The sequence below is a fragment of the Phalacrocorax carbo genome, chromosome 13, assembly GCF_963921805.1.
Source record: "Phalacrocorax carbo chromosome 13, bPhaCar2.1, whole genome shotgun sequence".
Lineage (NCBI taxonomy): Eukaryota > Metazoa > Chordata > Aves > Suliformes > Phalacrocoracidae > Phalacrocorax > Phalacrocorax carbo.
The window spans coordinates 1,779,388-1,804,837 of NC_087525.1; the positions used below are offsets into that span (position 1 = coordinate 1,779,388).

Genomic DNA, 25,450 nt, shown 5'->3' on the forward strand with positions numbered 1-25,450 from the left:
CTGAACTGACCAGTGTGGCAGGTGGGCTCAGTGTTGCCCACCATGTGTGGATTTGTGTCATTTCAAGGGGATGCTGGGCAAGTTTTTGGAAGAGAAGCCCTCTGAAAGCTCTCAAATAATTACAGGTGGCCCAAGAAACTACAGATGGGCTGGAGGCCACTGAGACTCTGGAAGGACTATATATGTTTGCTCTGATTTTATGACCTGAAGACATCATGCATCTGTGGCACAGTCCAGAGGCAGGATGCTGGGCAAGAAAGGCTTGGGGGCTGACTTTGTCCACTCTTCTTGCCCTTGTGTTAAGCTTCTGCCCAGCAAAGGGCAGCAGATGGCATTTTACGTACTAAATACCACACTGGAACACATCACAAAGATAAAAGATAAGGATTCTTACGTGTGCCAGACATTGCTTCGACAGGATGACGTCATGGGAGTGCAGTGGGGTTACAGCAGGGGCTACATGCAGGTTGGGGTTGGGGGTCTTGGGATAGGCCTGTTCATGAGGGAGAACCTGCAGCTGCTAGCAAAAGGTGACTAATGTCCAACCAGAGCAGGGTTGGATTTTGTCATAATGAGTTTATATTTCAGGCACTGCAGCTGGAAATCAATAAGAATTGAACTTATGAATTAAAGCTGTGGGTAAGGCAGCTCTGAACAGCCCTCAACCTGCTTCATTTTAGCACCAGGAAGGACACAAGGTGACCTGGCTCTGGCTGGATGAAGGGCTGCCCAGAACCAAGAGCCAAAGCCTGAACCACCTACAGTAGGTCACCAAAAGGGCTTGTGGTGTCCCTCTAACCCATGTGAAAGGTCAATGAAGGGTTTCATCAAAGCGCAGAATGAAGATACTGTTGAAGGGACAGACGGACAGCGGCAAAACCTGTTGGCTGAAAGGGTTTCAACACAGAAGGGTCCTCAGGAAGGTATAAGATCTTCTCCTGGCATTTTCAGGAACTGGTTGTCCCTCCTGAAGTGCCTCCCACCAGCACTGCCATTGGGTGCTGTAAGCAGGGATGGCTCCACAGTCCCCAGGTCTCTTCCAGCCTCTGTAAGTGGTAGACCCAGGGGCCACAGGGGGAAGAAAATGTGCCTTTCAGGTCTAGATTTAGGATTCTTGTAGTGCTAAACAATTGCAAATGTTTAATAAGCTCCAACAATATGTACCAATTTTGTATCCAATCTCTTTAACTCTTCAGAGAATCATCAGTCAGATATTTTGCCTCTCTTTAAAATCGGTAGGAGAGAATTAATTATTCATTTTAAACCTGCTGCAATCAGTCTGAGAGATCCCCATCCAAGGAGCTCAAAGCAATCGCTTTGAGGAAAGTGAAAGCTTTAAAAGAACAATACTGGGAATAAAACCCCCAAAGGTGCTCTTAATGTCCTTTCCTGATACCTCACCCAGCCGGCCCGACTGCCCCGCTCTTATTGGCAAAATCCCTCTGATGGCAGCGGTGGCGTCTGCAGAATATGGACAGCAGCAGAGGATGCTGCTCCAGCATCCCACTGTGCACGGGACAGGATCAGTCAGTGCAGCAATGCTCCAGCTGCAAGATGATACAGAAGATTTTCCCACTTTGCTCATGTTTTCACGCAGGACCGTGCATGGCAAAACACATCGCAGGCCTTTAAAAGAGGGTTAGAACATCTTTATGAAACACTGGAGCTGCTTTCTGGTCTGACAGTGGTGTTGCTTAGTGAATCCCAGTATAACAGTCACTCTCTCTCTACTTGCTGTTTTTCTTACACTGTGTAAACCACAACTAATTGCACAGGACTCCTCCTCTTTTCCTAAAAGAAATACACTGGGGAAAAAAGGAGAGAGTGATTAATTTTTTTTTTTTTTCCTCAGGCAATACTGAGATGTGTTATTTGATTTTTTTTCTGATAATTTTGTTTGTACTATTGCATTACACAAACCATGGCTTTTCTTTAGTATTGCTTGTACCGAACTTGTTTATGCAACCAAAATTGAACTGCACAGTTAAAATGCTCATGGGTAAGATTTACCCGCTAAAACGTGAGCATCTGACCCCAGAAGAGGGCTTTTAGGAAGCTGGTGTTTCTCGTGGGAGAAGAGGTGTTGAGCATCAGAATTAGGGTATCTGGAGAGTCCCACCGGTGCCCCAGAGCATTTCCCCTTGTGAAACACCTCATGGCAGGCTTATTTATTTACTTGTTACCAGCGAGCACAGGCTTTTTGAAGTTCTGTGGGGACTTCTCTGGAACCCTTCTTAATTTCACGTGTCTAGAAAATTCAGCAGCTCCGAGTGCCAGGCTGCTGAGAAAAGTCCTTTGTTTGATTTGCTCTTTAATAGCTTTCTGGCTGTCATCTACTGTCGGCATACAGTGACAAACAGCCCTTTTGGGTGCTGTGGTTGAATCCAGCAGCCACTAGGTGCCAGTGCCGTTTTACACGAGAACAAGCTTGCTGCTGAGCAAAGCCAAAGCCTAGAAAAATTTTTCAGGAATTTGGGCAACTTGCCAGTTATTAAATATAGCATTACTCATCGCAGTTGCTCTTCCTTCTCTCGGGCTGCTCTCCTTCAATGTATAGCCATTTGTGCCTTGCGTACGTGCTCAGGAGGCGAGCAAAATTCTGCCTTTTTTTTTTTTTTTTTTTAAATCGTGGGATTTTAACTAGCATGAACTTGAGAAACTCGTTTGTGTCTTCAGGCTGAGCCGCCTCACAGAGTTCCTTTGCAAAACTTGACCATGCTGCAACTTTCCTCCTGCAAAACTTCTTATCCCTCCTGAATTTATCATCAGTATTTGGAGCTGCAGAAGAGATGCTAAATTAGGATCTGACCTGAGGCACTGTGGGGGAAGGGGAGAATCCCTCTGCTGTCTCTAGACTTTCACACAGGCTTGTAGGCTCTGCTGATCCTGTGGCTCTCCAGTGCTGTTTGCATGCATCCTACAGAGGATATTTTTGTGCAACCTATCTACAGGTCCCCCAGCAGTTGTCTGCTTTTTAGTATCTTTACAATGGGGGCTGCATATGCACAAGGTGGGTCTGGGGTCCAAGGAATGTCACTCTTCCAGTGTTTCCCTTAACCAGCTCCAAATCTGGATGTGCACAGTCCCTGTCTCCTGCAGGTAGGTGGAGTCAGTCCAGGACAAGTCTCTGGGCATGGGGAGGAGTTTGAGGGGGCAGGGCATCTCCAGGGAGAGCACCCCCTGAAGGAGAGGTGTTGGTGGGTAGGGTCTGTCTAAGCCCCACACGGGCACTTAACAAAGGGCAGCTGAGAATTGCAATTTTAGCTGAAATTCTTTTTCCCTTGAAAGAAAGGAGCATCCCATGCAAATACCATGAGCAGCACTGGGGCCAGGCTGACCCCGGGGCACCTAGTGAACAGCAGTGATTTGTGGTCCCTGACTGCAATGTCACCCTTCAAAGGGTTTATTTTTTTTGTCCCAAAAAAGGGAAAGCCAGGTAGGTATGTGGTGGGGAGATCAGATGGTGTATGGGAGATTTAGCTGGGCTAGTGAGTAAAGAGAGCCATGCAAGTTGAAAGATAAAGCAACTCCCATTGAAAGTCACTGGAGACCTTGTCCCATGGACTTCTGGAGGGGGTTTCAGTGGGACATGGGAGGTAGTTTCTGGGTGGGATATTTCAGGGTCTATCCAGCTCCAAAGGCAGAGTTGTTGTGTAATCCTCACACATTTTATTCTCTTTGCACCTCAGATGTGAGGCCCTGTGTTGTAGAGACCTCCAGGAAAGGGCTGGCTGGAAGAAGGAAAAAGGAAATGCAGATTTTATACCTCCTGTCCTGCAAGCAGCCAAACATGTGGCCATCTGCTGATTTTTCTGAGCCATCGATCTTCTCACCACTTATGGCTCAAACAAGTCTTAGACTTGTTTGTGGAGGGTGGATATGGTTTTTGGCTTTGTCTTGCCATTCACTGGGAACCCACATCTTTACAAATGGGAAATAATGTTTTTTAAATTGGGTTGTGGGTTTGAGATTTCATGAAAAATTATTCTGGCTCTCCAAACCTGATCAGCCAGCTGCTGCTGAGCAAAGAGGGAATCTCAGTTCTCCGAGAGGGTAAAGGTTAAAACGCAAAAGCTAATTTTGCCATTGCCCTGATTTCAAAGAAAATGAAAGCAGGACATCAGGAAAAGCTAATGAAGGAAAATGATAGAGCTGGCTGAGCTGCTGTTCTTGCTAAAGCCCAGAATACAGCTGACCTCTTTGTAAGTCTGTAAGACAATGTCAAGCTATTTTGGCAAAATGTCTTTTGGCTGGGTAGAGAGGCCTTTGGTTGAGTGCTGTGTGCTATCGGTAACAAGGTACCAGATCCTCCTCCCAGTTCTTGGGCTCAGGATCCCTTTGGAAAGGCACAAAACAGAAGCCCCTTGTACTGGGTTGGAAGCAGGAATTGCTGTTGCTCATTTAATTATGATGATCTTCTAAGCAGAAGGTCCTCATCTTCTTGAAATGGCCAGGGATGTAGGTGATTTACCTACTGGCAACCTGGCATCAGGCCCTTCCCAAGGTGGGACCTATCCTTCACAGCCCTAGATCATGTATCACCCCATCTACACCCTTACTTTTGCATGTCGCTGTTTCGCTATCGCTATTGCCCCAGAGACATCTCCATTGGGATCAGGTAAGAAACAAAGTTATTACAATCATAATAAATTTATAGCAAAAGTAATTCCTGCAGCGTTGCCAGATAAATAAATATTGGCCAAAGATGTAGTGGAAAAAAACCCTGACCCCTTGATTTTTTACTTAAAAGTGCAGAAGTATAACACTGCTGATATTCTGCTGCATGTGCGTGCCAAGGGTCACCAAAATGCATGTTGAAAACACTCTCAGCATTGCCGAGCAGCTTGTGACCTTGCCTGTCTGACCTGAGATCGATCCCTACAGAGCACAGTGTGCTCTTATTTACTGTGCACAGATGACCCTTTCAGATGAAACTTGGGTATAAAAGGACTGAGGCATGTATATTGGTTTAAAGAGTTTTAATGATATTTCAAAGTCCAGTTAATGACCTTGGATTACTCTAGAATTAGTCTTGCTTCACAGAATTTAATCCCGGTTCTAATTTCCTTGTAATGGATGAATGAGATGCCATTTTCACTTCATTCTGTTTAAACATAAATGATTGTCCTCCAGTAAATGGATAGTGTGATTTTTTTCACTACACTTCATAGTATTAAAACTCTATACAAATATTGTACTACGCGTACAAAAATAAGTGCTTCATGCACACACTTTTTAATACTGATTCTTCCCTTTTTCTTTGACATCCTTCTGAACTTATATAAATAGCTGAAAAAGCAGACTAAAGTTACTGAACATGGAAAGTAAGAAAGTTACTGTCAACGGTAGTCTTTCAGAAAGAGAAACATTCATGGATATGTTACTCGTTGGCAGTCAAACACAACTTAAAAGACATAGACAGAAGAGAAAATAAAGCCACAACACCCATAACACTCTCGGTTATTTCACCCTCTGTGACCAGGTTTGTTTTCTGTGAAGTGAAGTGTGTTGAACAGCTACCACAGAGGGCTTGTAATACCTTTAGGATCACCCTAATGAGCTACTTTATAAAAATAAAGGGTCTAATAGGACTGCAAACTATACAGCTTATGTGGTTTTGTTCCATTCCTACTGAAATTGAGTCAGCCAAAGCATAAGAATAGAAAACACTTAGCTGCTGGTAGTCAACGTCTTGTCACAGCCCAACGTGCTTTGTACAGCTTTGGGATGTATGGGAAAAGCTCCACTAGAAATGGCTTGAATGGATGAAATATTTGGGGCCAGATCTGTTAGGATCAATGGGCACCATCAACCCAGTTGTAAATTGTCCCCCAGAAAGGGTGGATTCTTTTTGGCTGAGCAGGTTTAAGTTTTCTTAGTGTACATTACTATATAGGCTATATTATATAGGATTAACATGTCTGCTTTAGTTATCTAACACTGGGTTTCTGCTCTATCTCTACAGCATCATTACTCCTGCCTCAGCCAGATGGCAAAAATAAGTGGGTGATGCTGTAAACCGAAGGATGTTCTCAGCATCCCCAAAGCATTCAAACACAACACCAACACTGGTGCTCTGCAAAACAAGAGGTGCGTTTACTGTTGACATGAACCCTCTTTCACTAAATTAATTTTTGCAAGAATTGCAGCAGCCAGCAGCCTTTATTTAAGGTGTAAAGCCATGTTGATAGGCAGTCGGAGCTCTTTACAACCTGTTGAAAAGACTCCTTGTATGTAATTTTATTCCTGTAGAGGTGCCTATTATTACTGGGCTGTGGCTGTGAGCTCTTGTGCTCTAATTAAGTAGACAATGGGCCCTAATGAACGGCACTTTTCTGGTCTCAACCTTAATAGTCCTAAAAGTTTTCCTGTCTTTCACTGAATGTGCCATTTGATGGGAGGTGGAAAAAATATGCTGTTGTTTGCTGTTTTGCAGCTTGTAGGTATGGCTGGGAAGTAGCAAAGTAAGAAGGAAAGCTCTGCTGAATGCTTGCCTCCTGCTTTAAAAATCAAATTAGTGTTCAAGAGTGTACAAACTAGCCTGTTAGGCTGGGCAGACTCATTTATGATAAATGTCTTTTTTCCTTGGCTGTGCCAGAATGGATTTAAAAGATGCTTGAGATGCCTGAACACATCCCCATAGCACTGGTGGCAGGGGATGCTCGGAGGCAGAGCGGCAAACTGGAGACGTCTGTGTGGCCAAAGGCAGCCTTTCATTTCACCCACTGCTCTGCCTGGCTTGACACAGTTTGGGGTGAACAGAGGAGAACTGATGCACGGAGGGGCTTGCTGGAGACACCCCATCCTTCCTGGGCCCCATGTCACAATGTCCATGGGACAACTGTTTTCAGCACAGGTTGTTGTTTGTAAACACACACACACACTATGGTGTGTATGTATATATACATATACAGAGATATATACGTATGTATATACACATACTTGAGAACCACTTGTTTTCTGGGCTGTGATTTTGCTTTCTAGTGTGAAAATCTGATTTTGAAAAAATTGTTTATTTCTCCTTTCCCCCCAGATATCCTGTTATGAATCTAAAGAACTACAGAATGAAACTCTGACTAACATCTAACTTTAGGCTATAGATTAGTTTCAAATCATGAGGGTGTAAGTATTGCCCAACTGAGATTTTTTTTTTTTTTGCCTGTGCTCAATTGAAGGGAACTCGATTAAAGAGATGATTAAAATGCTCCGTAGCCATCACTGCGTGCAGCAACTGCGAAGGCAGGGTAGGCTTCATAGGCTGCGTATGTCGCTAAATCTTGTCCCATAGTCACCGCTTGTTTGAGCTGAGTGGCTGTAACTGTTGCAGCTGCGTTGGCAATAGTATATCCTGCAGGAGAAAGGATTAAAAAATGCACTTTAATGAAAAGATGTTCAAAACTGACCATCACCTGATAGTTTTTGATGGGAGAAGTTTGCTGTCAATGGGAGCAACGTAGGGATAAATGAGCTTGTTAATGGGAATAATCTAATTAAATAGGTCATTTCTGGCCTTTCTTCATGATAAAGGTAATAAAAAAAGCTGGAAAATTAATGCATTTTCTCACCTACCATTTGTTAAACAAGCTGCTTGAAAAATGCCCCTCTCTGTTGAATAATTTTCCTTAGGCTTTGATTATTTCTGAGCTAAAAGGGTATTAATGGTGCTCTGTACACATCCTCCCATGCATGACATGAGGAGGACCAGACAATGAAGTAATATAGAGGATGTCTGGGCAGGTTTCATAGAGAAAATAGCGCTCTGATACCCTGCACAGTCAAAACACGTACAACTTGGGACAGCCATGTTAGAGGGAAGGGAAACTCCCTCTACACAGTATCAAGGAGAAAATATTTAGTAAATTGGATTTTTTTCCCATCAGTTTCTAATGGAAAATGTGGTTTCAACTCTTCAAAATTTTTCATGGGAAAATGTTGGGTTTGCTGATTTAAAATGAATCACTGGGAAAAGATTGTTTGGGGCTGGTTTGTCTGAAAGGAGGGAATAGCAGCTTGTCAACCAGACTGAAATATTTTGCTGTGAAAGAATCAAGAATTAAGACAAAGCACAAGTTTGGGAGGAGCAGCTGGGGCACCCGTTGGCTCTGCTGGACCAGGCGCTGCTGCCAAACTACATCTCCCAGGGTCCAAAATCTCCAACTGACCACCTAGGCAATGGGATCAACTCAAGGTCAGTCAGAGCCGAGGTCCTCTTGGTGGGGGGAATGGCAATATTGGGCAACACTGAGACCATGTTGCCTTGTTGAAGGCGTTACCTTAGGCAAAAACATGAGAGATTAGCTATAATTTGAGTATTGTGGCAGCTCAAATTATGAAAGTATTTGCATCAGCAAACTGACGTGCAACATTTTGACTGGGAATTAAGAAATCTATACTTTAAAACATACCTTCCACCATCGTAAGAGAAATGAGCTGCTACCTGGGCACGGCCTGAGCTGAGCTGGGCTTCAGTAAGCCCTAACCAAGGACCAGTGTGTGTTGCAAGCAGAAACTTTTATGTATATCAATTTGTTGAGTTTCCAAGACAAATAAATAAGGGTGAATGAAAGAAAAATGAGAGATTATAATTAAGCAATAAGTGGAGACTGGATTCAATAAAGAGCCCATTTGGTTTCCATGCTGCGGAAGCCTGCACAAACCCAGACAAATTGATTTTTCTGTGGCTTTTGCGGACTCCTGTGGCAGGAAGCCGGATAGATTTTTTTTTTTTAAAATCCATCCTTGAGACACTCCAAACAACTCAGTAGTACTGACTAATGCATTCCTCATGTGCAGTTCGGCATGCACTGCTCCCACTACATCAGAATAACTGTCACGCTGGAGAGCACAGTAAATGTAATGCTTGTGAACTGGATTCCTGCTCCCAGCCTGTGTTTTCCATGACTTCCCAAGCTGTTTTGGGCAGTTGCAAGAGCTGTTGAGTATGAATTCCCAAACTGGAAAAAAAAAAACCTTCCAGTGGGTGTGTGAGAGCTGGGATCAGATCCTAACTTTCATGGTTGCGTCATTTCTTTGGCAGATGAAATAAAATGTGTTGGTTTAAAAGGAGCTGGGGGTGCTGGGGGAGGACGGATGGACTGTGAATCAATCAACTGTGCATCTTTGCAGTGAGGCAGATGTACCCCATCCCGGGTGTCATTGGCCAGGCTGCAACCAGCGGGTCCAGGGAGGGAACACATCCCAGGCGTGACACTGGGAGCCATCCACAAACTGGAAGGAGTGGAGGGGAGCTGCAAACTTGGGATGGGTCCCCAAGTGGTGGTGGGGTCTCCATCCTTGGACATTGCCCCATCTTGCCTGGACACAGTCCCAAGCAACCTGCTGTGTCTGTGGCACTGACCAGGGATGCTGCACCCTGGTGCTTCCACCCTGAATTGCTTTATGGTATATAGACCATAATTTGGATAGTCCTGATATAGAGGTAAATTGCTATATTGGCAATAAAGATGTCAGAAGCATAAGTAACATGAGTGAAGGTAGGGGTGTGTGGGGGAGCACAGCCAGGTCTGTCCTCAGTGGCCCCAAACGGGTTCATTCTTGACATCTGCAAGGAAGCAGCAGGACAAATAATATTCCAGGAGACCTCTTCTGTACAGACCTTCCCATACCTGGAAAAGCTGGTGCGGCAGGAGGCACCTCTGCTCCCTCCACGGGAATCCCCAGCGTCTGAAGGGTGTATTCTGCTGCATAGGTTTTGGCTTCATCAATATAGGCACTGAGCTTGGGTGGTGTGAAGGGATGTCTGTGAGTATAGCAAAATGTTAGCTGCTTGTTGGTTTTTTTTATTGTGGGGTTTTTTTTTTTCTCTCTAGGACTTCCCTGCAAGATGTTTTGGTCCACTCGTAGGTGGCATCATCCCACGTATCCAACTGAATCATTGTTTTACTGTGCTGATGCATTAACAAAAGTACTCTCCTCATAGCTGTCCGGTTTCTTTGCTGAGTTTATCAGCCCTGGGTCTCATTTCAGACACAACATCCTTTCAGAGCATGTTGTGCATTTTCAGTCCAAAAGAAAGCCTGCTGCAGTCTTGATTTTTCTTTAAAATACACAGCAAGCCATGTTTTGGGTCAGAAATATTTAGAATCATATTTGGAGCTGAATTATCAGCCTGTTCCTTCAAGCTGCTTTCTTTTTTCCCACAAGAGCTATGGTATGTTTTATTTTTGTACTAAAAAGCACCCTTTTTCCTGATTATTTCTGGCTTTCTGTAGTCTTTGCACCACCAGAGAGAGAGCACCAAGCATGGCAGATATCACTATCAGTCTATTTTAGTTTGTGGATGTTTTTCTCTGTAACGTATTAAAAAAACAGAAAGGAAAGAGAGACCTGTGAAATTGTATTTTGAGGAGAGATGCGAGATAAAATGCCATTTAAAAAAAATCCTAAAACACAGAAAACCTCAAATAGTTACGTACATGGCGGGGTTCTGGCTGGCAAGGGCAGGGATGGTGATTTTGTACAGGAAGAGCTGTCTTTGATCTTGGCCAATTGCCGAGTGGAGCTGGTAAACAGGTTGTCCCCAGTTGTTTTTCTGGCAGATTTCTTCTAAGATCTAGAAGGGAGAAAAGGTATTTTTGCTTGGGCTAATTCCTGCACGGCAGCCCCAGCCCCTTCCCTCCAAAGGGTTTCCAGGGGTTGTGGCAGCTTCTTCAAGGCTTAGAAAAAAGGAAAAAAGCTACAAGATACTACATTTACCTTGAAGTATGAAATTCATTTAAATGTTTTATACTTTTAAAACCCATTTAATTCCAAGTTAATTATTACCCTGTTAACTTGGTCATCCTTGTCCTTTTGCTGATTAGCTGTTTTATTCTGTTATTGATGTGGTTTTCCGTGAATTCTCCCAGAAACTCTATTTATGCACTTTTATTTAACAGTGCTAAAACACTAGGATTGCATTCATCTTCAGTGCTCTGTTGCCTCTCTGGCTTAGTGCATTGCAGTGCATGAGAAGTCCAAATAGTCGTCTTTTTTCAAAAAAAAAAAAAAAAAAGAAAAAGAAAAAAGGCTGTCTTTCCATCCAATTAATTATACAGGTTTCAAGAGGTGGTTTCTGCTTCTAGCCTGAAAGAGAAAAGCTGAACCACCTTGGTCCCAGCCTTAGCACAGCTTATTCCATGGTAATTGGGAATCGCTGTCCGGAAATGCTCTTGCTTTGTATTTCTTTTTCTTAACCCACTGGGTATGTGCTGTCCCACATGGGTTTGAACACAGCATGGTGTTCCTGTTCCTCCTGGTGAGCAGTGCTTAGACCAGTTATTTTTTTTAGGCAGCTCCACCAGACCTGACACTCACCTGAGAAGATATTGGGCCCTGGGGCTTTGCGACATCGCTCATGCTGCCAGCTGGGTTGCACCAGAGACCTCCAGGTGCCTCCAACCTGCATCTTTCTGTGGTCTATCTTATTTGAGATTTACACTTAATTTTATTTAAAATTAAAATGTAAAATTTAAGTGCCAGTGCCGCTTTTAATTTTGTAATCGTACTCCAACTGAAGTTTAGCACTTTGTAGTGTAAATAAACTAGTTCATTACATTTCTTGACTATGGAAACACTTGTTCCCTGCTGTCCCAATGCCTTTGTGTGGATGTCAGCTTTATAATATTGCAGCAACATTTAAATCCTCAATATGGCAGATCTAGTTGTTAAGACCGAGCACCCCAGCTAGGCAGCGGGAATGAAATCCATCATTCAAAGATGCTGCTGAAACAGTCTCATTGTAGCAGATGGGAGAGACTGACCAAGCTGACAGGTGTTTATGAGGCTGTCCTATTAATGAGGCTGTTGCGAAGCAAGCTGTAGCTGTTTAAGACCCGTTTAAGATTAGGGCGCTCAGCTGCTGGGAAAACGTGCCCCAAAAACCTAGTATTGCAAGTGCCTGGCACTGTTACTGCACTATTTAAAATACACACCATGGGGTTTTGGCAAGCATGGAAAGAGGAAAAAATGAACTTCACCTGCCCTAATGCAGCGCAGCACCACGCAGACTATTTTGCGCCTCTTATAACCACTCTTCCCTGATAAAATTGAGTCAGGGGACTGTGAAATGTTGCGTGGTGGGGAGGAAAAACCCACTTTCCAGTTTTCTAGGAGAGAAAAGGATGTTTCAATTGACTTTGGCAAACTGGGTGCTCTGGCAATTGAAGTCTTTATAGGCAAAGATATGCTTCAAAATTCAGGGTGAAGTTAGTTTCTCATGTTGCTTTGGATGATGTAAGGAGAAAGGAGTTGCCATAAAAGCCAGACCCCCAGAAACTGAAGGAATTTGTTCTGGGTTTGTTCTCCTCAGCCCTCATCCATCTGGATCCCAGTCCCATATCACAACCACATCAAAAGCCTCCTTGAGCAACCAGAGTTTCTGTGCTGGGCTGGGTTGTACAGGCAGTCAACATCTCTTTCCCCATAAATGTTTTTAAAACTTTCATTATTTTTCTATATAAGTGCATGCGTTATTTGGTGAAGCCCCAAGCGATGCATCCTATCAAACCCGTTTTGGGTGAGAATTTCTTTACCCTCAGTGCTTTTATGGCGTGACATCCATAGCTGTATTTCCTCTTACACCCAGGGCTGTTTATGGAAACTCTCCTCTGTGGGAGAGGGGACACCTTTCTCCAGTGAGGTGGGTGGGTATTGCAAGACGCAATTAGTCATTTGGAGTTTTTTTCCTAATGTCTTCTGAGATGCAAGAATGGATTTAGTTATCAGTCCCCAGTGCAGATTCAAGCAGGGGACTGTTTTCCCAAAAGCATTTTAGGCAAAGACGACCTCTGGCTGGGATATTGACTCTCTCTTTTCCATGCACGTACCTGAGGAGCAAGTTTGATCCCTTGGGGCTTTAGTGTGACATGGTTCATCGGCGTGAGCTCCATTCCTGGCAAGAGGTCGTAGAGTTTATCCTCTCCCCTCTTTTCTCCTTTGAGCTGGTATCCGCGCCCGAGGCCCGTGTACGCCAGGTAGCCACGACCTCCCAGTCCTCTAACTCCCGCAGCCCCTACAGGTACATTCATGTAAATTTCTAGGAATGTAAGAAGGCATTAAACTGAATCAAATCACCGGAAAAATTACCCTGATTCTTGCTGAAATGGAAAAGTTAGCCCCATTCTCCAGGTTTGGGAAGGAGATGGGCAGGAGCCCCCCCATAGCCTGTTGCTGCGACAACCCAGGCTCTGCATTGACACCCTTTCTTTTTGGGCTCTTATGCTTGGATGGGTCAGGTTTTTTTCAGGGGAAGCCCTGCTTCTTTCTGACCCAATTTCCACCTTCTCTGGTCAGTTTTGACTTTGTGGCACCTTTCTAATTGGGTATGGATTTGTAAGGCAAAGAGGTGACAGCCGGTATCATTTGCTACCCACCAGTGTAATTTCACTTTCTTGATGAATTCAGAGTTTATACAACCCCTTGCTTATATGAACCAAATTCCACCCACCCCGCCCCAACCCCTTACATCTTGTTTTTGCTCAAGGAGCCCTACTTGGGAGTCTGGGGAGACTACAAGGCTGGTGCGTTTCACATCTGCACCGTTCCCAATGCAACCTTTGTAGAAGATGGTCTCACCTGTGCAGGCAAAATCATGGAGGGCAGCAGGCAGAATTCCTGCTCCCCTGTCCCCTTCCCAAGGAAGGGATAAAAATTGGCCGGTGTGGTCCTTGCCAGCCCTAGTGTGGTCCCAGCCTGCTGTAGGACCTGGCCATGGGCTTGGGGACACCAGCCGACTGCCACAGGCAGGCTTGGTAAGGATTATCAAATGGACAGATTTATTTATTTTTTTGCTAGCCTCCAAGCTTACTTTTGCACTTACCAAATGATGCCTGCAAAGATATCTAATAGGGCAGTACTGGATCATGGGGATTGGATTTGGTCCTAGGTGTGGTCAGTGAGGATCAAAGGTGGAGCCTCACCAGCTTTCAGAAATAGTCTGTTTTCATAGACTGCTTACTATTAGGCTAATGATCCCCCCATAAAAGGAGTCCATCTCCCAGAGAACATGATTAACGTCTTCCTTGATTCCAGTGCTTTTTCCCCAGCCTGCATCAGGGCAATGTGACCTCCCTGGGAAACGATAGGGCTTTGGGTCAGAAAACACTAAGACTGGTAAAACTTTCCCTCTGACCTTCAAAGCAAAGAGGAAACACAACACAGAGCCGTGCTGGTGGCTGGTTCAGGGAGTTGGCTCTGAAGAGGGGAAATGAAAATTGTTTTATTTGGTCTTCCCTGCTGGGATGAAACCAGGAGGATTCGTGGTTTCTTTACGCAGGACACAGGGCAATCTGGAAGCTGTTTCAGGCTTGCTCTGGGAATTTTTTTTTAATGTTCTGCTTAGTCTGCTGGAAGATTGCTATGCCTTTGGGAAGACAGAGCCTAAAAACTGTTTTCATCCCTCTCTGAAGGGGGACCAGCATCCAGGGCAAAGCCAATGCCCTCAACATGAGCCTAGGGAGCAGCCACCCAAGCCCTGAAGGAGTTTTTTTTGGTAAAGCTGAGTCTTGGCATGATGGGAGTTACCTCGGATGGATGGGGGCCGGATGATGCTCCTGTTGCTGAGCCCCTTGGTGGCAGGGAAGTGGAGGTTGGGGATAGCATAGGCTTGGGGTGCGTAGAAAACTGGGGCACCCAGGTAGGCGGTGGCGGGGTCATACACGTGTCCGAAGGTGTAGGTGTATTCTCCTTGCAGCATGGTACCTCTGCCGCCTGTGCCCCGGGTGTATCTGACATAGCTGTCTTTGTCAACAGGTTTGGCTAATGTCACCTCGATTGGGGACCCATCCAGCACCTTCATGCCAGGGCAGTGGGGAGAGAGCACGGGAGAAGCACAAGCGTAAGTTTCCAAAGTGCACAGGGAGTATCTTGCCTAGGGAGGCAATTTTCCCCCATGGTTTGCTAATGGGATGGGAAGACAGAGAAAACCACCCAAAGAAGCCAAAATCTCCTTCCTATGGGTGGAAGAAGGCACTGGCTGGGTGAGGGCTTAACATGCTGAGAGCACCCAGCCATGACCCTTGCCAGGAGATGCTCCTTAACCATATCAGCACAGTTGTGAAGCCTTCAAAAGGCTTTGCTTCCCTGCAAAGTAGCGTGTAAATCAGTGGGATTATATGTGCTCCTGTGGAGAATAGCAATAGCCCTAAGAATAGGAGTGGGGTTAACACCTCTTTGGGAACAGATCTTCCATTACAGCGCCATGAATTACATGCAGCACAAGAAGTATTAAATACAGCAACCTCCTTGCAAATCCGCAACTGAATTTGGAGCAGATGTTTTGGGTTGACCATGTTTGTCCCAGTTTGCCATTCACACACTGCCCTGTGAGTGTTTTTGTTGGCAGATGCGGAACAAGGATGTGAGCGTGAGCCAAGGGAACCGTAACCCCTCCTTTGCCAGCCCTCATTTCTGCCTTGCTCTGCTGTTATTTTTTTCTGAGGGGTGAACTATGGTCTGAGCTGGGCAAACATTTAGCACAAATGCAAGGAGCAAGAAGCCAAAATGAAGAGTTTGTGTACATGAGGATGGCTGAAAAACAAATTAAGGAATATAAAAGCAGCCTATGAAGAGAAAATAAGGCTAACGCCTTCAGGGTGTTAGCCTAATGTAGCTAATAAACCCGCCAGCTTTGTTCTAGCTGCATATAATGTACTGCATATAAGCCCCACAAATTAGCATTTACAGAGGCTTTACCTTCCCATTCAAGGCTTTCATAGCTTCAACCGCATCTTCTCTTTTATTAAAATGCACAAAAGCATAGTCTCTAATTTTCTTTACTCTTTCTACTGCACCTGCAGAAAACAGAATATTATTTGGAAATGGGTATTAGCTGGAAAATACAGTGTTGGGTTACAAGCCCTTGGAGAGCAAAGGCTGACCAAGGGTAAAAGAGCAAGAGGACAGTGTCTTCTTACCTCTTAGGATGTATATACCATGGGAAAATAAATATAAAGGCTGTAGTATTTGAAGAAAAACTAGAAATACTTAAGGTTAGACACCAGTAGGTTTCCCATTACACTGGAGTGTTTTTTTTCTGTCCAAAATCCTCTTGGACACTACCTTTGGTCTTGTGTCTCCCTTCTGTTACAGACCACTGAGACTCAGATGACAGAGCAGGACATGCAACAGCCCAGGATTTCATGAGCTACAGGTAACATCATCATGTGATTGCCGTCTCCATGGTTTCATACATGCATTGTATGCGCTACTCAGAGGCAGATGTTCAGCAAAAACAAATACCAAGTCCTGTCCTTGACAGAGCAGCCCCAAGCATGGGGATGGGCTGGGACCAATTCGGCAGCAGGGTTGGTTCTAAGAAACAGTGTTTCCCAAGTGAGTGGGGCATCCCTGAGATGGGGCGCCAGGTGGTGGGGGATCCCCATTCCCAGGGATGCCGCAATTCACCTGGACACAGCCCCGATCAGCCTGCTGCAGCTGTGGCGTTGGCCCTGCTGCGAGCGGGGTTGGGCAGGAGACCCCCACCCTGGTGCCTCCAGCCTGAATCTTTCTACACCTCTGTCATTACCCACAAAAATTCAAATGTAAATGGCCTCTCGTTCTTCTCTTCTATGTCCATACTCTACAGCTTTCCCTTGCCAGCTGCTCTGCTGTTGGGCACTTCTTAGCACCAAGATACTCAGCACTAATAACTTAGTCTCCAAAATAACCACACTTGTCCTATTCCCTGTGGTCACAAGCTTTAGACATTTACAAGCTTTAGACATTTACCTTTTCTTCTCTAATAGTTCACCTTCCCCACTCCCGTGTGTTGAGAAGCATATCATCAACCAGCCCAGCCACCGAGACTGTAACACCCCCAAAGATATCCTTTGGAAATATGGCTAAGGGGTGCTGAATGACTATTCTGTTGGCTTCTTACTCTTTAAAGCTGAACAGGTGTGTAGGAACATGTCATACTGCTGCAAAAAGCACTTACTTAAATAACTGCAGGAGAAAATATATTTCTTTGGAGTTCAGGGGGAGTCATCAGGAGCTCCGGTGGGCTAAACGAAGCCTGTCCTAGCCTATAACCTGAGCAGCCTGCATGTCTTAACTAACGCTGGAACGGTAAGAAGCACTTTGTGTCTGTCTGGGATTGGAAGGTGATTTTCTAAGCCCAAAGTTACAGAAGTTATATGCTGATGCTTTGTTTACAAGTCAAGGCTTTAATGAACTCTCTGTGATTGAAAAATCCCCCTTCTGCCTTCTTAAGAGTGCTCTGTGTTGCTGATCCTCGCTTGAGCCAAAAATCTTGCTCCTCCCTGCTTCTGCCTCTGCTAGGCCAGAACAATGTGATACCTACCCTCAGGTCGTCTCCATGGAGAGACCAGGAGACCACCCGTCTGACATTATGGGGGGAATATTGTGCCTGTTGGTACATTTGGAGAGCACGACCTTCCTGCTGGAAACTTTGCCAAGGATGAGGATTTTTGCCAAAATCCCTAGGTAGCAAGGGTAGGGCTTTTCAGTGAGGCAAGTGATGCAGACCTCTATAGACGTCATCCAGCACTGAATGTGGCACAGATTTAAGGGGTGATACTTGTACTATATTATGGCTCAAGATGCATAAGCAGCATTCCTCGTAGTGTCTACAGAGCCCGTAGCAATGCGGTCATTGTTCGGTCACAGGGACCTCTGGATTGTGACTCCTTTGGTTAGGATCATTTTTTATCAGATGACTTATTATTGTCAAAACAGTTTCTTAATGCCCTGGATCAAATGTACGCTTCAGTCAAGTGGTACTGAAATGTGGCACAATGAATAAGGCAAGTAACCAAGGAGGGGGAAATGAATCATTTCGGATCCTTGCTGACTTTTTTTGGTTTTAATCTCTCTATAACTTAAGCTGCATTTGCTCTCCCCAAAGCTCAGGTTTTGCTGCTCTGATGCACATTTTTTTGAAAGCAAGGCACAGATTTTAAAATAAGGCAATCCTGATTTTATCTACAATAAATAAAGCTGTCCATTTAAAAAAATTAAAAAAAAGTTTCCAGTATGAGAGGTGAAATGGTAAAGTGAAAATTAAAGATGATACAGATCTTTTGTTGCTGTATTAGAAAACTTGTCTTAGGAGCAAAGCAGATGACTGTTAACAAAGTGTGTTTCTGAGACATAAATGTGCTTCTGCGGAGTGCAAGCAGTTGAACATTCAGGAGCAAAACAGAGTAAATATAAGCAGGAAACAGTTAAGAGAGTGGGATGATACATATATAACTCAGAGGTAAAATGGGATCTCTAACAGCTTGATGGTGGCTAAAACTATTAGACAGAAACATGGGAAGGACAGAAAAGACTCATAAGGAAACTTCGTAAAGACCTTTGTGTTGCAGCCTAGTACAGAAAAAGAAATGTATAGAGCAGAAATGAAAGGGTAGTGAAGAAAAAAGGAAGCTCTGCCGTGTATTTTAAAAAATTAATAGAAGGAAGTTAATAGGAAAGAGATGAAAGGCGATTTCACATTGCCAAGCATAAGTTACTAATGCCTAATGGACTGTGTGGCTTGGAGAGCTGCAGAAACAGGTTATTTTTACTTTGTTGTTTTTGGGTGGAATTTCCTAAAGCTGGAGCAACTCAGAAGTAAAATCTCCTTTGAAAGTCAGCAGGATTTTATTCCCAACAAATCTACTTGCTTTTTGAAAAATCTCACCCTAAGTGCATGAAATATACACCACAAAGGAATACTGTAATATTCTGCATTAAATAATAAGCACTGATTATTCATAAATTTACAGAAGAACGTGAGGGGTTTTGTGTGAAAAGGATAGAGTTCAGAATTTAGATAGATAAAAAGCATTTGTATTAAATCCCTCTATTTCTATCATAATCCCTTGCCATAGAAGAAGAATGCTGAAATCACCCAGCTGTTTCACCAACTCTCTTTTTAAGAAAGACCGAAATGATTAAAAATCATTTTTATGACACAGGCATCCCCATGCAGCATTTTGGATCTCTTCCAGCTGCCAATCATCCCAAAAAGGTTAGTAGTGTTGTTAGCTGGAAATTAAGCAGCCCTTAATGGGATGACATGATGTGTGTGCTGGGTGGGAGCCTTCAGCCTAATGACAGTTTTCATGGCATTACACATGAACATTTTGCAGTGGAGAAACAGTTATTTTTATTTCTTCCTTTGGCATTTTATTAATAGAGAAATATTTCCATTTGCAGTAGCAGTACTTATTTAGGAGCTACCATGCCAATGGGTTCCTACCTGGCTTGATGTTGTTGAACTCCTTTTCTATGGTCTCTTCAGTGGTTGAGAGCATGAGGTTTCTCACATAGAGAATTTTTACTGATGACATGGTGTCTTCATCCACCTCCACTTCTGGTTCTGCCCAGTCAACGGCAATAGGATGTCCCCACAGTTGGATCCTTCCTTTAAAGGAATTGGCATCGTCAGTGTCAGACAGGCTTTGGTTCCTCTCACTTCTGCTCAGAGACTATTTCACATGCAGTATGAACAGCAGAATAGGCCAGTTCTCGAACAGGACTGAAATAAGCCTTTCTAGCTCAAAGCACGGCTGCTTCATTAACCCATTTCCAAAAGCAGATGCTCACACTGAGTGTGCTCCTGCTGATACCTTAGATGCCTGCAGAAATGCAGCATCCAGAATTAAAGAAGTGAAAAAATGGCATGATTCACTAACGTTCATGTTCCCTGGAATGCTCTCTAAAGGAAAATGTATTAATGAACTTGTAAAAATCCCTCTTGGGTGCAAAAGTTTCATTCCCTAGATAATAGGAAAGCGATCCAGAAGTCCCAGCTGGATGAAATGAAATAGAAAAAATCAAGGATGTCTCTGTGTTCAAGTATTTGAAGTTGTATGGTCCCCATTGGGTGAAGTTGCAGCAGAAGTAGTAGAAAGGAGGGACACAAAAAGTAGAGAGGCATAAAACAGGGTGTGGGTGTGGCGGAGAAGCAGGACAAAGTTTTCATAAAAAACATCTTCCTTTTTTTAGCATTTCTGTCTCTTCTACAAAGCTCCCTCAAAGAGCAGTGAGGTTCAGAGTAAAGGAAGACTTTTGATAATGATATTCAATCTCACATTCATCCAATGCATCAGCTGGAGACACATTCAGTTCTGGCTTGAAACTTTTTTCAAGTTCCTCCCATATGTTTGCAACATCAGAAGACTCTGGCTCCCACTCAGGCCTTTGAAATTCCCCAAACTGTTTACTGAGATGCCCCCAAATTGGAAATCACTAGCGCATTGCACATGTCTGTTCAGGGCTATGCACATGTTCCATCTGTCTTGCTGGCTTGTCTCAGGATTTCAAGTGCTCTGCTCCCTGAAGGCTGCCATCGGCAGCGATGGCTGTGCCTGCTCCTTCCTTTGTTCTCGGTATAGACACCATGGAAAGGTTGTGCTGAAGGACAGACCCACAATGTGCTCCCACAATCAGGGAGATGCTAAGCTGATGCAGAAAATCCAGAATCAAAGGAAAAATAGTCAGTGTGAAATATCCCGCAATAGCTAAGGGCATTCAGTGCTCGAAATCATGCTCATCTTGTACAAAAGAAAAAAGATTTTAAATTACTCAGGATGTTTCATGGGCTGTCATATAGAAAGAGTGACTGAAGGGTAGTGGGCTATGAACAAGTCTCAAAGCAGAAGGTTTATTGGATTCTTTCACCAGCAAGTGAGCTGGGTTCAACAGAGCAGTACAGGAGCTGCAGAGCATAAGAAAGCATGAGAAAATTGGTGAAATCACTGCAAATGTTAAGTGACTCCTTCACCTAACACCGGCCAAACCTCTCTCTGCTTCACAGTGGTCTTCGAATGACCTGCAGCACTAAATTGCATAGTCTTATTCTTTATATTTTTTAAATCCTAAAGCAATTCCTCATTTGACGTTTTCTTCCCACACGGAAAATACCCATTTTCAGGAACATCATCTGTACATTCTCAAGACTGAATATGTTCTTAGATGCTTTCCTGACTGGTTCTCTCAGAGAGGCCATAATTGAGGCTATATTTTATATATAACCCAAGATAACCACAGGGTAATACATGTCCTACAAGCTGTATGGATACGCACAGCTAAATCCATCTAGATGTATTTTTAATAGATTCAAATTCCTAAATTAAGAGCATGGATAATAGGCATGGTGCTACATCAGGACCTGCAGTGAGTTGCCTACCCTGCACCCCGGAGCCAGGGGAGATTCCACCAGCCAGCCATAGTATATTTGGGTCCCTCCTTGCTCTGAGTGTCTCTAGCAGCCAAGAGGAGAAAACCCAGCAGCGTTTGCTTCCTTGTGTACCTGGGTCCTCTGCAGACTTCTGCCTCACCACAGTGCAGTGTGTACATAGGTGACCCCTGAAATGAAGCCATCCCTACCACCCTCACCGTCTGTGCTAACCTGGGAGCAATTTTCTCCTGGCCATGGCTGCTGCCCGATGGCTTTCATATTCCACAAAAGCAAAACCCCGGTTTTTGGTTTTATCAGCTGCACTAGGGTAGACAATGACATCCACAACTCCGTCCGTGACTTTCTTCATCTCTGTTAAAATTTCCTCCCTCTTCTTTGTTTTGGGGATCCCTCCCACAAACAGGCGGCAGTTGTCCACGCTGGCGCAGACTCCAAGGAGACGCCCATTCCTGAGTATAAACAACAAACATTGCTGGTTTGTCAGGAGTCAGGATCAGTTCTCCAAGAGAGGAAAAAATTAAAATAAACCCCACCTCTTGTCCCAAAACACAAGGTCAAATACAAGGCCCTCTGCTCCTACGGCATATGTTGTTTGGGATATTTGAGCGGTTTTGCTCTATGCAAAAGCTAACATGAAGGCTGCCTCGCTGCTAAGTTTGACATCAAAGTAAGGCAGCACAGCTGACATGAAGGATTTGGGATCAGGGAGAAACCAAAGTCAAATTTTGCTTTTGCTTCCTGGGATTCTCCCTTTTGCTATTTGCAAAAATGGCTGCTGCCAAGCACCTGTACCTACCACCCATGGTCACAGCCGTGGCTCCCGTGGTGCCACCAGTGTAAGCCAGGATTTGCTGTGTTGGCCAGTGATGTGTAGCTTCCCAGTCACCATTAGGCCTCATGACTGAGGTTTTGGGGGAAGAAAATGCCTTGTCATGGATAGACACCATTTGGGGTCTTACTGATGCCAACTGTTGTGCAGACCCCCAAAGTAAAAATTTCCTTACATGCACTTTGCTCACCTCTTTGTGGCCCAAGTACCTCTTGCAGGCCTTGAGAAGTTAAAAAACTTCTTTAGAGGAGTCTTTGGGACAAGGCAAGTAAGCAGAGGAGGTGGAGGTGGCTGAAGCCGGATCTGTAAGACCTTCCAACCTCTGATACAAATCTTGTTTCCAAGCCCTCTCTGTGTGCCTTGTGACCTGCTCATCCTTAGGGTTGCTAGTAAAGCAATTCACAACCCATCTTTTTTTTTGTTAAAAACAAAAATGAAGGCCATAAAGTTGCCAGAATGGTTTATCTCTAAATGCTTCTAAGCAAAGGCATATACTCATCCCAGTTTGAACCGGAAAAAAACATTGAGTGTGGTAGAAATCAAAACAAAACATATTGATGGGCCCATATGCTGTTGATTTCTGGTTGGTTTTTTCCCAATTTTTAGTCACAAACCTGAGGGATTTTTCTGCTCCTATCTATTAGGAAATGTCACTGTTTTGCCAATTGTTTTCCATTCCATTTCACCATTTTTTGCAATTGCTGTGTCTCTCAGACCATATCTGCGGTATAGGTCACAAGAGAGACTGTGAATAGGAATAAATCAACAAAAAACAGCCCAGAGTGGCACATGAAATAAACAGCAATGGTTATGCAAAAGTTAATTTGATCCAAAGCAAAATATTTTTTCCAATGTTCTGGTAATTTTTTTTTTTTTTTGGTAAGGAAGAAATTTCCTGCAGAAGATTTTGGCTCTGATGAGCCCTACGTACTGCCTTCATGCTATGCCTAAAACAATGACTGTACAGGGAGACAAGAGGTGGCTTCCTCTTAAAGCTTAGGTATCCAAATAACCTTCCTCTGGGCTGCAAGGAAAAATATGCCTTACATAACAAAATAGATTAATATACATGATTTAAAGTTGATGCAAAGGTCTTTGCCACACTTACCTAATTTCATAATTATTGAGTTGCTTTATTGCATTCTTTGCCTCCTGTTTATTCGAGAAGGTCACAAAGGCATAGCCCCTGTTGTTGCCATTAAAGTCCATCATCATTCTCATTTCATAGATTTTGCCAATCTGCAAATAGAAAGAAAAAGATTTTTCAGCAAGGTGGGAGGTGTTTAAACAAGACCAGCTGCTTCCCAGACTATATCCCATCAGAGCTCCACCTGTAGTCTGGGCCAAATCATCTCCAATTCAGCCTTGAAATGAAGCTTTGATCATCACTACCCTCTGCAATACAACTACCTGCCATAAAATCTTACTTTTTCACACAGTGGTATAAGTTCGTCTTCAAAGAGGTCTCGGGGCAGCTTCCCAATAAAGATCTCACACCCCCGCTCTGGCGGAGGGCCATCCCAGCCAGGTGGTGGGCCTCCATATTTCCTCTGCCCATTTTCCTGCCATGGAGAAAAATAAAAGAATGCTTTAGATATAGATTTTAAATGTGGATGTAACAACCCCTTCCCAGGGAATGACACTTCAGACAGACTCTGTTACCAGTGGGCTGGAGGTGGACTGCATTCTTCCCTTCAAGGAGCCACTCTTTACAGACTCATCAGAGATAACGTAGTGTGCATTGGCTGCCCCACTGCCAGATCCCTACTGAAAGGCTTTGCTAACCCAGTTAGTATGCTGGTGATGTACTGGGGAATGGTCTGGTTCGTACTAGCTGAGTTTTGCTAAGGAGTATGCATCAGTGTATGCTCCGCAACTCAGTTGCTACTTCAGATGTCAAAGATGGAGATGGTCAAGTACTTTCTTGGAAAATGTAGGTCTTCTTGGCTACAGGAGATGAATCTTTGTGGACTGTGTGTTAGTTGTGGACTGCATAATATAACACTTGAAAAATTTATAACTTGTCATGATTCTTCGTCTAATCATAAACATTTATTAGCAATGATATTGCCTCTTATTTTAGCAATGGAAGGAGAACTTCCTACTCTACAGACCAAAGAAAAGATGCTGGAAGGATCATGTTTGAAAGCAGAAAGCAGAAGGCATCTGAACCTCAGAAATTGCTAACAGGGGGAAAACTGGGGATGAAGGCAGAAATTTGGAGTGAGACAGGGACGGAGTGAAAGGGACCAGCCAGGGAGCCTGAGGCATCATTGGAAGTAGGTGATGCTGGATCTGTTCAATACCCTTGAATAAAGGTGCTTGTGCCAGCAATTGTGCTCAGAGCAGAGGTAGCAATGCTTGGCACAAGGTGTGGTGAGGACCTGGGCCTGGAGAAATGGTGCACCCCAACACCCACCCCTTCCTGCACCCAGGAGCAGTGAAGCCCTGTCTCTGACTGCCCACAAGGGAGGAGGTCTGGGCAGAGATGACAGAAGCAGCCCGACGGGGGGACAGAGGATGGCCATCGATAGTGGGAGGCCATGCAAGGGGCAAAAGATGACACCTGCCTACCAGGAGTCTCTTTAGGCAAGGAGCAATTCTTGGTCCCAAATAATATTTAAAGGTGTCAAGCCAGCCAATATTTTCTCTTTCGGCTGGTTTTGCTAAGTGAGTGTGTCTCCATTCTCCTTCCTTCCTCTCCTTCCCTCTCCTCTCCTGCAGCAATGCCCTGCTCCCAGAGGAGCTGGGATTCTTGTAATTTTTCTGGTTTTGGCTCCCTGATAATTTCTGCTGTCATTTCCCACTCACAGGTTATTCCAGGCAAGCGAATTCCTGCACAGTTGACTTAAAAGGAAGGCATGAAGCACATAAGCAAACAGGGGTCTTTGCAGGAAAATAAGAATATATCATGAGCTCTTGCAGTTTTCCTGAGCCCGTAACAGGCCCTGAATTATCCATGCTCATGCCTGTTTTGCAAATGTTTTCAGCAGAGTGATGGAGTCACAGGGACATTTGAATTTATGAATTTATGAATGAATTCTTATAGCAAATCTAACATGAAGACCATGATGTTTCAGGCCATATTTCTGTCCCCAGTTTGGCTGAACTGAGCACGTTGCTGGTGTGGGAGTTTTCTGTCTCTCAAGCCATTTGTTAGGTGAAGACAAAAAATGATGATTGTGTTTTGTGTGGTTGCAGTCATCTGCAATCTTCACTAGTGTGTCAGCTGGAGGAATGCTGAGCTCATCAATAATGGTCTGAAAATGGTCAGAGGAGTCTTATTGTCCTACTTTTAGCCAAGTGAGAGACAATCAGTGATTTTTTTTTCATTTTGTCAATGTCTGTGGGAGCTGGTGTGTGAGAAGGCATAGCAAGAAAGAAAGTCTTCCCTCATTCTGCAGTGGCTTCGTTTGTGGCTTGAAGGCAGCATCTCAACAAACTCATCTTAACAAGGTTTCTGGAGAGGA

At 44.2% G+C, this 25,450-nt stretch overlaps 1 protein-coding gene across 4 annotated transcripts in view; it reads right to left on the reverse strand.

Annotated features, from left to right (window-relative positions):
• Positions 1–4,964: 4,964 nt before the first annotated feature.
• A1CF (APOBEC1 complementation factor) overlaps positions 4,965–25,450 on the reverse strand; it is a 28,334-nt gene continuing 7,848 nt past the window's right edge. For 2 of the 4 annotated variants that reach the window (XM_064464566.1, XM_009505932.2), the window contains 10 exons: positions 23,408–23,542; positions 23,089–23,219; positions 21,362–21,600; positions 19,208–19,372; positions 15,694–15,791; positions 14,524–14,791; positions 12,828–13,036; positions 10,437–10,573; positions 9,627–9,760; positions 4,965–7,348 (listed from right to left, as the gene is read on the reverse strand). In XM_064464566.1, the coding sequence (XP_064320636.1) occupies positions 7,197–7,348; positions 9,627–9,760; positions 10,437–10,573; positions 12,828–13,036; positions 14,524–14,791; positions 15,694–15,791; positions 19,208–19,372; positions 21,362–21,600; positions 23,089–23,201 (1,515 nt within the window). In that variant the 5' untranslated portion in view covers positions 23,202–23,219; positions 23,408–23,542 and the 3' untranslated portion in view covers positions 4,965–7,196. Of the gene's footprint in view, positions 7,349–9,616; positions 9,761–10,436; positions 10,574–12,827; positions 13,037–14,523; positions 14,792–15,693; positions 15,792–19,207; positions 19,373–21,361; positions 21,601–23,088; positions 23,220–23,407; positions 23,543–25,450 lie in introns of all 4 variants that reach the window. The other 2 variants (XM_064464565.1, XM_009505933.2) reach the window with 2 other exon arrangements.